This window comes from Orcinus orca, chromosome 16, assembly GCF_937001465.1.
Source record: "Orcinus orca chromosome 16, mOrcOrc1.1, whole genome shotgun sequence".
NCBI lineage: Eukaryota > Metazoa > Chordata > Mammalia > Artiodactyla > Delphinidae > Orcinus > Orcinus orca.
In genome coordinates this window covers 66,938,366-66,952,633 of record NC_064574.1, presented here as the reverse complement: position 1 = coordinate 66,952,633, position 14,268 = coordinate 66,938,366, and the positions used below count along the sequence as shown (strand labels likewise).

Here is a 14,268-nt window from a genome sequence, read left to right as displayed (position 1 = left end):
CGATAATGACAGCCAACACTTGTTGGACACCTTCCACATGCTAGAAATTTTCTGAGCACTTTTACATGATATCACTCGTTCAGTCCTACCTGTAGGCAAGAGGGTTGGTCCCCATGTGCAGATAGAACTGGGGTACTTGTTGGTGGACTGACAAGATTCCAACTCGTTCATTCTGATTCAAGAGCCCGAGCTTTTAATCACTGTGCTGAAACGGTCTTCTGATCTCTATTTTGAGTTCATCTCATCCATGAACTCAGGGCTGCCCTCCTTCCCTCTTTCCGGTGTTCCCTGAGGCACTGCTTGAATGCCAGCTCTTTTTTCCACCAGGCCTAGGGTGGGTCTGGGATTCCATTACCTGCAGTGAGCACCAAGACCCGGGGCCCTGAGTGAGCAGGAAGCCACCACCTCATCAGGGTTGATGACTACTTACCCATCTGAAGGCAAGCTTGGGGAGCCCTGCTATCACAGACACCCTCCAAATGGGTTCTGTTGACAACATTTGGTAAGTCCCAAGGACAATTTTTCCCATCGGAGCTCCTTTTATGCAACTAAAAACTATTTACAAAGATATGACATTGTCTTCCCCTCTTTATACAGTGAGATCAAACTGTGTAAGAAAGCAAGAGTGACACCCTGCCCTGCCGTTATGTTTAAGCTTCACATCATGCATCTCAGTGGGGAAAAAAAAAGGACTTTGCATCCTGAGGTTTCAAAAAGACATCCTCTCTCACATGAGCCTCAAAATTTTAAAAACAAAAAACAGAAAAAAGCTCTGAGCCCCTTTCACAGAAGTTGCCAAGTCCCTAGTGGAAACAACTTTACTTTTGACTTTTGTAACACTGATGCCTGCAGGTATGTAACGACCTATGGAGATACGATATCCATGGGGGAGACCGCTGATTTTCCACCAGCAAAAGCGGTGATGAAACCAACAGTAAACTTGTGGGATTTTTTTTTTCTTTTAAATACCTGCTATACCCTTTATTCAGGCAATCCTGTTCTTCTGAAGGCTAGACTACTTTGTAAATATTGCAAGCACCAATACTTTCTGAATGCTCATACTTGTGCTGAGTTTTCCTTTGGCTTGTCTCTTCCAATCATTAACACATCAAAGGAATCTGAACGCTAGACACATCACTGGATTTACTTACACTGGATTTTCTGCAGACTAGTAGTGTTTCCTATGATGTTGTCGCATAGCTCATCTCAGTAATTTTAGATACTACATTAGACCTACTGGTGAGAAAATTTATTATCTTTTCCACTTCACTTTCATTCCTTCTGATTACATTAAGGAGAAATGTTTCACATTGATATTAGTATTTCTTTAACTGCTCTTCTTAGTATCCCCTGACGTCCTCTTTTAAACAAAGATAGAGCAGGTTATAAGCTTGGAACATTCTAGCCACTTTCAGTAGCAAAAATTCAATAGCACTGTTTGTTTTCAATCTACTTATTTTTACAATTACTTTCTAATTATGGCAAGTGATGCTGGTTTTCCATTTAAGGTGGTTTTCAAATAAAGTTGTTTTCTAAAAATATGTTTTTGTTTTTGTTTTTTTTTGCGGTACACAGGCCTCTCACTGCTGCGGCCTCTCCCGCTGCGGAGCACAGGCTCCGGACGCACAGGCTCAGCGGCCATGGCTCACGGGCCTAGCCGCTCCACGGCATGTGGGATCTTCCCGGACCGGGGCACGAACCCATGTCCCCTGAATCGACAGGCGGACTCTCAACCACTGCGCCACCAGGGAAGCCCTAAAAATATGTATTTTGACTACATTTGCATAATGGGTGTTAGGTTTACAAATGCACAGCACATCTCTAGAAGGATACACAAAAACGGATCCCGTGACTGCTGGGAAGAGGAACTGCGTGGTGGAGACAGAGTGGGAAGGAGCAGAATGGTTTTCATTGAATATCCTTTGTCACTTTTGAAGTCTGCACTATGGGAACATACTATCTATTCTAAAATGTACACACTGCAGAAAAATCAACCCAGTTCTTTATAAAAAATATAATTTTAAAATGTTAACATAAACATACAAATTATTAAGAAAATAATAGTAGAGGTCATGCCAGGTTTTGGCAAATATGAGGCGGTACAAAAATGACTGAAGCCTGGAAAATGCTACCCTCCGAAGATGTGGGCGTGATGCTGCCTCTCTGAGAACAGCAGGGAGAGGTCCTTGGGCCTCCACCCAGAGCAGACACCCTGGGTTTCTCACTCATGGGAGCCGGCGGCCACAAGCACTGAGATGGAATCACAACGAACGCCGCTGATTTCTGAGCTTGGGAAGCCACGCCCAGTGGACTTGTGTCTGGGAAATCATGTGATGCTCAAGCCCCAGGTAACCCAACCAGTCCATCTGGCCCAAGTTCCTTGGAAGCACACGCTCAGTAGTAACCCCTTGCCCCCCTCTCTCTCTATGCCGTTATCCTCTGAGGAAGCCCCGTGAGAGAAGCATCGGACCAACAGCCCAGCTGTGGAGCTCGACAGGCAGCAATTACCTCTGAAATGCTAAGTTATTTCCATCACTGTGGCTTTCACCCACCTCATCCAGCTGCCCATGGACTACAGCCCATCCGCGCAGCCCACTAGGAGAACACAGTGGCAGCAGAGCCGGTCTACAGCAGCCCGGCACTGATTCCGGCAAATGGTAGGCGTTTGACAAATAAATGGACTAACCCGCCCTGGGGTTAGTTCTGGAGGGGAGAGAGAGTCCCACAGGTTTAGGTAGACTGCGTGACCTTGCAAACGCCCTCCAGCCTGACTCACAGCCAGCGAGCTTACCTACCCGCCCCAGACCCGCGGCCGAGGGCGTGCCCTCCAAGGGCACTCATTTCAGGCGATCTGAATTCGAAGCTGTGTGCTTCCGCCCTCGCCCCGCCCACTCGGTCTCTCAATCATTCAGGAATGATGCGTGGAGGTCTAACCAACGATAAGAAAACTATTCTACAGTCCTGCACGCCAGATGCATGGAACAGAAGCAAGCCCTGCGGGTAACAGCACCTGTTGGGCATCAAGCATGCCCTGAACCTGTTAGGGACTCTTGGGATATGACTCCAAATATCTGGGCAGAACAGCAGCCCGTGAAGAACATGACCTCCAGAGCACCTTGTTGTCTCGTGGTGGCTGTCAACCCACACTTCCCCTCATTTCAGGATAGGAAATGGCATGGGTAACAATCAAAAATCTAAAATGGGTACAGCTCCTTCACCAATCAGAAGAGACCCCTGCTGGCTGCAGAGACAAGCAGGGTCTTACGGGCTCCCTGCTGGGCCGGGCATCTGCCACCTAGTTGCTGGCCGTTTGTAAGGTCCAGTGAGTTTCCAGAGCAGAGGGCATCTCTGGGGGAGAGAGTTTCCATCCAATATGGAAACATCGTATCTCAAGGACTTAAGACACCATCAATCATTAGACACATCCTAATTTCAGAGATATTAAAAGGTGAAAGAGAAAATGTGCTTCTTAGAATCTATGTAATAGTTTAACATCCAAAACAGATGTAACAATGTGTGCCGGTTGAATAGCACTGGGGCTGGTCCGGGTCTTTCCCCCCTAAATAACCACATACCAAAGGCCTTGGGGAAAGCCCAGTCTTCATTCCACGCTCTTCCACTGTCCCACCCAGCTCTAGGGGGAAGCAAAGCCAGGCTTCAAAAAGCCTCCTTGAGCGATGACAGTCCTTCTTGCCCATCCTGAATGTTCCTCGGTGCCTGACAAGAACTGTACATGTGCTGGATCTAACTACTATATCTCCAGCTGCTGCGAGGCTGACAGAGACCTACAAGGCGGACAGAGGATTTATGGACTCAGCGGATCCATTTAATCAGCCTGTGTGACATCCTCCTGGACAGAAGCAGGAAAACTCCTTATGAAGACGTGTCTGCACAGACACTGGAATTGTGTGTGCGGGTGCCCACGTGTGAGCTGTGCGTGCACACACATCTGTGCACACGGCAAGCACGGGTCCATCTGTGCCATGTGTCCATCAGTTTGTTAAAGGTGGTAAAGCCTTCCACATTCATTACTTCCCCTGCCTCCTGCCTTTGGTTTTATTTCTTCTTAAAGTTTGCCTTTCTAGAGTTTGGCTTTGTTCTTGAAATTTGATTTCTTGATTGAAATGAGCTGGATAGGGTGATAGACCTTATTCTGTGCTTTTAATTCTCTTTCTCACTTAGACTATTGCCTCTAGGGCAAATGCTATGTCTTCTTTGCCTTACGCCATCCGCAGAACACCACTGCCACTGAACAAATAAATAAGCAGACTTGTGGAGTCTAAAATTTACAGAACAGGCTCATCTATCACAATTTTGACACCAGAGCACAGAGTCAATTATCACATATTAACTTGCTCTTGTTGGCATTTCAATGCATTTAGAGAAGATTCACTTCGTCTTCACACTGGCACCCCCCAACCTCAGTCGCTGAAAACTAGCAAAACGGAGGACACTTTACACAAAATTCAGGTTCCCCTAAGACTTTAAAAACTACTGGACAATGCACAACTTATGTCTCTTTATGAAAGATGAAGGCTCTGAATACTCTGTCTCATACTCAACCTTTGTTGCATCCCGAATATAACCTTAGATTGGGAGAAGCATTTTCACATACATTGTCAGATATCATTCTCATTTTAAAGGTGAGCAAACTGACACCCAGAAATGAGAAGTGATTTTTTACCAATGCAGGAGGAAGGAGAGAAGAAAGGAAGGGAGGGGAAAAAGGACAATTAAAGCAGAGCTGAAAGCAGAACTTAAGGCCAGGACCCCTCCCAGGCGTTCATGAAACTACTTTTCCAGCAATTAATTAATTCCTCAGCCCCATGCAGTAACAGCAGTGGGGAAAGAAACTGATAGTTTTAATACTAATAGTACTGATGGTGGTAAAAGGAGTGTTAGTGAAGTAGTAGTAGTAATAGTGGTAACAGTGATAACATTACTGTCTTATCTTTATACACCAGGGAATTTTCCAGGGCACTTTCATATACAGGGTTTCATTCATTCTTCAAAACAACCTTCTGTGATAGTTACCACAGGCGCCATCCTATGACGAGGAAGCCAGGACTCTGTTTCCAATTACCCAGCATAGGGGACTATCTCCTGCCTTCTGACTGCAGGTCCTATCCTGGGTCCCTTGGTAGCATGGTCTCACCCTGCCTCCCTGTGCAAGCAGCTAGCCGACCCCACCCTGCACACCCAGCTGCTGAAAGTAGAACTTAAGGCCAGGACCCTTCTGTATGTGGAGCAAGTTGGGAGAGGGGAAGCTAGCCAGGTACAGAGGTGAGGTAAGCTTCAGTGATGGGCCTTCCTAGGGTGGCCTGAACTGGGCTAGTTCCAAGAGAGGATTCAGGCTGGGGGTAAGGAAGGTGCAGATTCTGTCTCCTGGTCTCTGGCCAATGGTGCCTCTCTGGATGTTTCATTTTGCCTTCAGGCACCGTTTGTCACCTCCTGGTTTATCTCCACTTACTCACAGGAAGAAGTCTCTCCTTTTGATTCTTCCATTGTCTGCCTGACTGGGGCCTCCAGACCTGGGAGGTTATCCCCAGGGGCTTCAAGGTGGGCAGATCATAATGAGATCCACTGCCTGCAACTCTGCAACTCTACCTTTGGAAAACACAGTCCCCTACAATAGGTGCAAGGGCTCTTTGGCCATGTCTACCCAGTGGACACTGGCTTTATGGTGGCAAGCTGTATAGAACACTGGTTAGAGTACTTGGCTGGAAATGCACACACGCATGAGCTCACACACACACACACACACACACACACACACACACACACACAGCGTGTATGTGTAAATCTTGGTGGGACAGTGCATGCCAATGACTTTTGGGCCTAAATTTCATCAGCTTGCTTTGGGTCTCATTCCAGATGCTCTCTTTTTGGGTTGCAGTTTTCACATCTGTGAAATGATAAGGGCAACAGGCAGAGAGAGAAGCATCTTACCACCTGCCGTCCTAAGTCATGGAATTCAGGAATAAAGTGAGAGCATGGGTTTTAAAGAAAACCATCTATCCCCATCACTTCTGCAACTAATGCATATTACTTGAGTGATAATAAAGAGTAAAACACATACAGAGAAGTGTTCTGGAAAGTATGGAAACAGCATCCAAATGGGGCAGTATTACCTTAGGCAGAAATGACCATCCACACCCAAAACCCTGGGCTCCGGGGGTGTGGATTTGCAACCCAAATAAGCACAGATCACACAGCCCCTCCTGATGCTAGAGGCTCCTAGCCTTCCTGGGGAAGTGACGGGGATGGGGCTGTTACTACCAGACCTGCAGGCCAAATGTTCTTTCGGAAATATAAAGGGAAAAAGGGACGGTAAGACAGACCCTGGGAAGTGGGGGGTAGTAGAGAGAGAAGTGGAGCTGTCAGCATGCTTGATGTTAAATAAAACCTACCAAGACTCAGTTGAGAATTTTAGCAGAATCCAAATGTGCTATATAAAAAAAAAAAAAAAAAAAAAAAAAAAAAAGGCACGGCTCCCATCTCTAAGGTTCACAGCTAAGCTGGCTTAGAATCACACATGCCAAGGTTAAAAATAAAAAGCAGCCATCCCTGAATGACACAGGCTCCGAGAAGGAAGCCTGAGGTATGGTGTTTGGTGGCAGAGCACAGAAGAGGGAGTGCAGGGGCTGGGTGCGGGGAATAGGTGTTTAGTGGAGGGCGCAATAAAAGCCAATGCTCACAATTCTGCTAGTTGGCACTTAAAAGGCACTGCACTTTGGCAAAGGGGTTCATAATGATCTTTAGATTTTCCATCGAGGAAACCCTGCCGTGCATTAGAGTATGGCCAGGGCTGACCCATGTCGTGCTCTGCTGTTAGATGTGTTCGCCTCTCTCACCCCACGGTCTGGCTCAGACGCTGTCCTCAAATACTTCGTACACCCAGATGGGATGCCTGGGGGGGGGGTCACAGCTTGGAAAGCACCAGACCTGCCATTCTGTGCCACCCTCCCTATTCCATAGAGCCAGCATAAAGGTGCTGGGGCCACCCCCAGACCAGCTGTGCCCTTGCTGCACTCCACTGGAGATGGACTGTGTGTCTGCTTCCTGAGGAAGGGGCATGTCCCATCCCTGGTCCCATAAGCCATGACCACTGCAGGCCAGGGCTCCCTGGCAAAGGGGATACGTTGGCCCTGTTGCCCCGATCCTTACAAATCCAGGGTCCTTATTATGAGCCCAGCGGGGTCCTCCTTCTAATGAAGTTGTCGTTTATCCAATATGCTTATGACTTTCTACTCCCTAGAGGGTTTACTTTAATAAAATTTTTAAAGAATAGCCTCAGCTACTGTGTCAGCTACCATGTTACCCCTCCCCAGTTCCATTACTAGGCAGACATTTCTAGCAAGTCTTCAAGGGGTCAGGCAAATGGTGAGAAATTTGTGACCCGGGTTTTATGGGGACCACATACATTACACCACCCCCAGGGATGCCCTGCTCAGCCCACACGTGGGCCAGTCCTACACTTCAGCACCATCCAGGGCTTGGGAGGGAAATGGGCATTGAACAGTGGAGGCTACTACCTTCCAGAAGTTTCAGGCTATTCCCAGACACCACCAGCTTGGGTGACTGTCATCCCTGGCAGTGCAGTGGGAGTCTGCCTATGACTGGTTGCCCCTATGACCCTAGCCAGCCTTCATCTGAGGCGCCTACAAATATTCCAAATTCCACACCCTGGCTGCTGGTTTAGAAGCGTTGACCAGTGCGAAGTGTCTCTTTGACACTTTTAGAGCGCTTAGAAAGGCCTTGAGAGGCACACAGGGCAGGGACTTTTCCTGATCCTTGTGATGGACCAGAAAATCAAGGCTCAATGAATTTTAGGAATTTGCTCAAGCCAAGCGCAGCGCCAAGACTCACATCCAGGGTCCTTTCCACTATTCAAAAACACTAATTCAGGGTCAGAGTGACTGGGAGTCTCAGGCCAGATACAGCAGCAAATACCTGGAGCTCAGACTGAGACTGCGGAAGGGACCTTTGTCATGCCCACACCTCAGGGGATGCCCTGTCCTTCGGCCTGAACTCCGGGGACCTCGCCCAAGCGCAGAGCCCTGCCGCGAGGGGGCCCTCCTCGGACTTTCCCTTCTCTGGGTCCGTCAAATGCCAGGAAAGATCTGGCGAGACTCAGGACAGGGCTGTGTTCAGGCAGCACCTGTCCCGGCTGACCCTTCCCTGGGCACTCGGCTTTACCCCAGACGCTGGACACGGAGCCAGCCCTCCAACTCGCCCCGAGGTCAGGCCAGAGATCTCCCTTCCCTTCCGGCGATTCCAGAGCCAACTGTCCTTCGCCGTTCAAGAAACCGGGGCCCGTCTGCACAATCACTGGGAAGTTCTGGATAAATCCTTCTGCTAGAGTTCCCCCACCCCCTCACGTGTCAGCCGGAGCCCACTCAGCGAGCCGGGTTAAGGGGAAGCGAAAGCGCAGGAGATGGCTCAGAGGACGGAGCCGATTGGAGCCGGGGCGCGCTGAGTGGGGCTCCCCTCCTTACCTGTACCAGTCCAGCCCGCGGCCGTAGTTCCTGTCGAAGAAGTGGGGCTCGGTGCCCAAGGCCCGCACATCCGGGTGCACGCGGATAAACTCCAGCACGGCGCGGGTGCCCCCCTTCTTCACGCCCACAATGAGGGCTTGGGGCAGCCGCTTGGTACCCAGCTTTGGCGAGCCGGAGTGGTTGGAACCGGAGAGGCGAAGGGCGGGCGCGGCAGCGGCGGGCGCGCTGGGAGCGCTGGGCTCGCTGGGCGTCGGGCCCGGCAGATCGCAGGGCCGGGACTTCTGGAGAAGTTTCTGGCCGCCCGCGCTGGGGCCGCGGAGGCAGCGAGGCGCGCCGAGGAGGCGGCTCTGGCCGAGGTCGTCGCAGCAGCACAGGAGGCTGTAACACAGGTAAGTGCAGGAGAGCGAGAGCGTGAAGGCGAAGAGCAGCCTGCGCGCCCTCCGCGGCTGAGGTGGCCCCGCACGGCCCAGGACCCTATAGGCCATGGCTCCATGGGCCCGCTCCGGGGGTCATGGTTTCCGAGGGGGCGCCGGCGGCGGAGCGGCTGGGGCCCTGCGGCCGCCTAGAGGGCTCGAGCCGCGCGGCCCGGGCCACGAGGGTCGGGCATAGGGGGAGCCGTCTTCTCTGGGAGCTGCCGGCCCGGGCGCGCACCATGCCCGGGGATCCCGGAGGCGGCGTCTCCTCGGGGAACGGGCGGCGGCGCCTCCGACATCCCCGCGTCCTGGGCTCTGGGGCTCCGGGCAGCGGGGCGGCGCCCGGCGCTCCTCGGCTCTCACGTGCGCCGGGTTAGAAGCGCGCCCAGCGCCCGAAGCCCCATCCCGGATCCTCGCGCCGCGGCGCCCCGAACGCTCGGCGGCGGCGCGGCGGTGCGGGCGGGCGGGCCGGACGGTGGCGCTGGCCGCCGGCCGCGTTTCGGCTCCTCGAGAAATGCGGGGCCGAGCGCGCTGCCGGCTCTATTTAAGGAGTCGCCTGACGTCAGCCGCGCGGGTCCCCCGAGCCCGCGCCCCGCCCGGGGACCCGGCCAGCCCCTTGGCCCCCCCTCTCTATCCCTCCCAGGGACACACCACCCCGGGCCCTGCCCACGTAGGCAGCTCCCAGCTTGGGGTGGTGAGGGGAAGGTGTCGAGGCATTTGCTCCTCCGGGAGGCTGGATACCCCGGCCACCAGGGCCTCCCGACACCCAGGGGTTCGAGATTGCGCCAACATCCAGACCCAGACAGAGACCCGGGCACAGACGCAAGCACCCTGCACTGATAACAGGTCCCACCACACTGCCACACGCACGCACGCACAAACACAGGTACACGCGTACCTGAGCGGGATACACCCCCAGACCCCACATGGGGAGGGGAGAGAGAAATCTAACCTGGGCGCAGAAACACCCACAGGGACACTCCCTCTTCCGCCCACCCCCGTTTCACCCAAAGGACACCCAGAGCCCGGAATCGGACATCGTGCGGTGTGCGCACGCAGGCGCAGGACCGGGACACACGCTCTAGACGGGATGGGCGGAGGAGCCGAGCGTGAGTGAGATTCCGTGACTATCCGTGGAGCTCCTTAGACCCCCGCGCGCTGACTCACACCCAGGCGGCTCGCTCTCACACCCATGAAGCGTGCATCTCCACCCACTGTCACCCCACCTCTCCTTGGGCTTGGCGGAAGAGCGAGCCCCAAAGGAGCGGACTCCCCGAGGGCGGGTCCCTCTCAGCCACCGCCCTCTAGCGGTGGGCTGCTCCCCGGGGAGCTGACCAGGGTCCCACAGCGTCCGTAAGGTCCAGAACTTCTGCACGCAGTGGCACTGGGAGGAGGAAACAGAGGGCGCGGAGGACTTATCCAGGAGCAGTTCCTCCTCGAATGGCTCCTAAGAGACTGCCCACAGGACAATTATCAGTGACCGTGCCCAGAACAGGCTTGAGTGACCAACCCCAGTACTGCCCTGCGTGACCACACTAGCGGATCAGAACTGTTCAACAGTGCCTAAGTGACCATGGCCAAGAATGCAGCTGGGCTGTCACTCCACAGTGCCATGTCATCCTGTCCAGGTGTTCACCAAGTGAGTACCCCCATGAAATGTCTGAGTGACCACCACCCTCACTGCACCCCTGTCTCTCCCCAAACTGAACATCCTTTTTCAGGGTCCTTCTTCGGGGAATAATCTGGTCAGCCTCTGTGGACTTTAGTCCAAGCTAAGGGAATATTCTGTCCCCAAACCAGACCCATCCCTAGAAACCTTAGGCCAATCCCTCTCCTACAGATGATAACAACTAGGAAGTTTGTTTCAAGCGCTGGGCATGTGTTAGCTCATTTAATATTCACCACAACCTATGGGATCGTTACCATTATCCTCACATCACGTTGCTTCCTTAATCCTAACACTTATTGAGTGCTTGTTTTGTGCCAGTAACATGCAGATCACTTGGCATTCACTACCTCATTTATCTTCAGCGACAGGTACTATTATAATTCCTAATTTACAGACAATGAGATTAAGGCTTAATGAACACATAGTAATTGGATGAGCTGGGATGAAACCCAGGCAGTCGGACTCCAAGATTCAAGCTCTTAGTTAGAGTGCTTTGCAGTTTCCTAAGTTCCTTTGACCATTCCTCACATAATTCCATCCTAGATCTGAACTAATTTGTCTATGTCACTCCTGAAGTCTGACACCTGGGACTGAATGAGGAATTCCCCACTGTAGACTGAAAAGCTCAACAGACTGAAAATTTCAACAGGACTCTCCCCTCCCTTCCGTAAACTCTGTTTCTAGTAATGCCTCCCATGACTCCATCATCTTTTTCTTGTAGCTACATCACACTGCTGACAGCTCAAGCTTCAGCCAAGTAATGTCTCTAAGTGTTTCTTACAAGTGCTGCTGATTAAGGCACATCTACCCCATACTGTGCTTGTACAGTGGGCTTTTTTGGACCCAACATGTAGGTCCTTACACATTTGACCTGATTAAATTGTATCTTATCTCATCATCTCACTCCATTAAAAAAAAATGTCTACTTGAATCTTGAATCATGACATAGCTTTCATTTATTCAAAAAGAAAAAGTAGAAAGAAGGAATGCCAACAGCTTTACCCTAGATTCCAGGTATACCTTGGGCAATGGATTGACAGCTCTGAGCCTCAGTTTTCTCATCTGTACAATGGGGAGTTATGACAAACTTAAACCTCTTGGGGTTCTGACATTGCATAATTCTGATTCCATTATTCAAGGCATGAACCGTTCTATTGGCATCATCCCATCTCTGTGTTTGATTACAATTTAATTAATTCCTCACTCAAATTCTTAATAAAAATGTCAAAACAAATTTATTGAAAGAAGTTCTAATATGTATTCTCAACAGTTTTCCACATTGTGAGCCTGCTATTTCTACATTTCACTGTTAAAGTTACAAGGTTAAATGTGGATTAATCCACTCTGACAAGTGCTTTTGTCTTTAGGGAAAATAAAACATGGATATGGTTATTTCTCATAATTCTGCGCTTGGCTCAACTTTAAAATTAGTTTTGTCTTTGAATTCATAAGCGCTGAAATTTCTGGATATTCAGATACATCAGAGCCAGGCAGATTTACCTCTTCAAATTTCCAAGCAGAGTAATGACCGTGACTGAGACAAAATTTTTCAGGGAGTGAGACAGTGGACATGCCAGCACATCATCCCTGCCCCCCTATTTTTTCCAGGAATGCCAGGATTTTCCTTTGGGGGGTTCTGGTAGGATTACGTTGGGTTGTGTGGTTTGTCAAATAACACTCAGTTAAACAAGACATATGTTTACTTTTCTAGTTAAACAAGACATATGTTTACTTTTCTATCACATAAAAGAAGATAAAGATGATTCAGTGCTGATGTGGCTCCACAGTGTTAAGGACCCAGGCTCTACCATGTGTTTCCTCCAGCCCCAAATCACCATGTAAGTCCAAGATGACTTATTCAGCTCCAGCCATCCTGTCCACATTCTGGACACAGGTAAGGAAGAAAGGACAGAAAATCATGACATATTCCTTTGAGGATGTTTCCAGGAAGTGACCTGCATCACTTCCACTTGTATTCAGTTGGTCTGAACATTGTCACCTGGCTTTCTAGCTTCAAGAGATCCTTTGAAATGTAGTCTTGATTCTGGGTGGCTATATTCCTGGCTAATATGTGGGTGTTTTGTTACCCAGAAAGAATTTGACAAAAACTTATGGAGGGCAATTCATAATCTCTACCGTTCTTAGAGCATTTCCCCTCATTCTTTTCCTATGTGGTGTGTGTTCACCTAGTTCAAGGGCAGGCATATGACCAAGCCCAGTCAATCACAATTTTCCAATCACATTTCAGTGACTGAAAGCTACTCAGCACTTTCCAGGGAGCATCAACCACAGAACTTTTGTTGAAACTACTGGAAAGAGAAACTTTTTCTTCTGAGATGATAAACTAGTACAAAATAAGCCTGAAGCTTCCAATGGCCATCTCTGCCATCAAGAGGGGAAACCCTGGAGAATGAAACAGACACAAAGGAGAGCGGACTGAACGATGGAGAATCAGATTCCTGATGGTATGTGAATCTAGCCGTGCCAGAAGCATGGTCCCTGGACTTTTTGCACCAACTGATTAGTTACCTTTCTGTTACTTGCAATAGAAAGAGTCTTGATTAATACAAAAAACAGGTGCCACCTCAATTACAGGGAACAGGGACCATTTTAATTTTAAAAAATGGTGAAGGTGGGGTGGGGGCTTATTTTTAAGGAAATACACAGACTACGACTGGAATCCTTCAAAATCTGGGCAGTCATAGGATCCAACTACTGTCTCCATCTTCTCTAGCCCTCTTTGTGTCTTGTTTTCTTCTGACTCTTAATTGCCTTTTTTTTTTTAACATCTATATTGGAGTATAATTGCTTTACAATGGTGTGTTAGTTTCTGCTTTATAACAAAGTGAATCAGATCTACATATATCCCCATATCTCCTCCTTCTTGCATCTCCCTCCCACCCTCCCTATCCCACCCCGCTATGTGGTCACAAAGCACCGAGCAGATCTCCCTGTGCTATGCGGCTGCTTCGCTAGCTACCTATTTTACATTTGGTAGTGTATATAAGACCATGCCCCTCTCTCACTTCGTCCCAGCTTACCCTTCCCCCTCCCTGTGTCCTCAAGTCCATTCTCTACGTCTGCATCTTTATTCTTGTTCTGCCCCTAGGTTCCATTGGTAGTTTGATAGGGATTGCATTGAATCTGTAGATTGCTTTGGGTAGTAGAGTCATCTTCACAATGTTGATTCTTCCAATCCAAGAACATGGTATATCTCTCCATCTGTTTGTGTCACCTTTGATTTCTTTCATCAGTGTCTTATAGTTTTCTGAGTACAGGTCTTTTACCTCCTTAGGTAGGTTTATTCTTAGGTATTTTATTCTTTTTGTTGCAATGGTGAATGGGATTGTTTCCTTAATTTCTCATTCTGATCTTTCATTGATAGTGTATAGGAATGCAAGAGATTTCTGTGCATTTTGTATCCTGCTACTTTACCAAATTCATTGATTAGCTCTAGTAGTTTTCTGGTAGCATCTTTAGGATTCTCTATGTATAGTATCAAACAGTGACAGCTTTACTTCTTCTTTTCCGATTTGGATTCCTTCTATTTCTTTTTATTGACTGATGGCTGTAGCTAAAATTTCCAAAATTATGTTGAATAATAGTGGTGAGAGTGGACAACCTTGTCTTGTTCCTGATCTTAGAGGAAATGGTTTCAATTTTTCACCATTGAGAACAATGTTGGCTG

The 14,268-nt window shown here is 49.3% G+C and overlaps 1 protein-coding gene across 1 annotated transcript in view; it reads right to left on the bottom strand.

Moving 5' to 3' along the window:
* HS3ST2 (heparan sulfate-glucosamine 3-sulfotransferase 2) overlaps positions 1–9,429 on the bottom strand; it is a 92,593-nt gene extending 83,164 nt beyond the window's left edge. Inside the window, exon 1 of the mRNA XM_004268570.2 lies at positions 8,499–9,429. Coding sequence (XP_004268618.1) covers positions 8,499–8,983 — 485 coding nt within the window. The 5' untranslated portion in view covers positions 8,984–9,429. The remainder of the gene's footprint in view (positions 1–8,498) is intronic.
* Between the last annotated feature and the right edge of the window lie 4,839 nt (positions 9,430–14,268).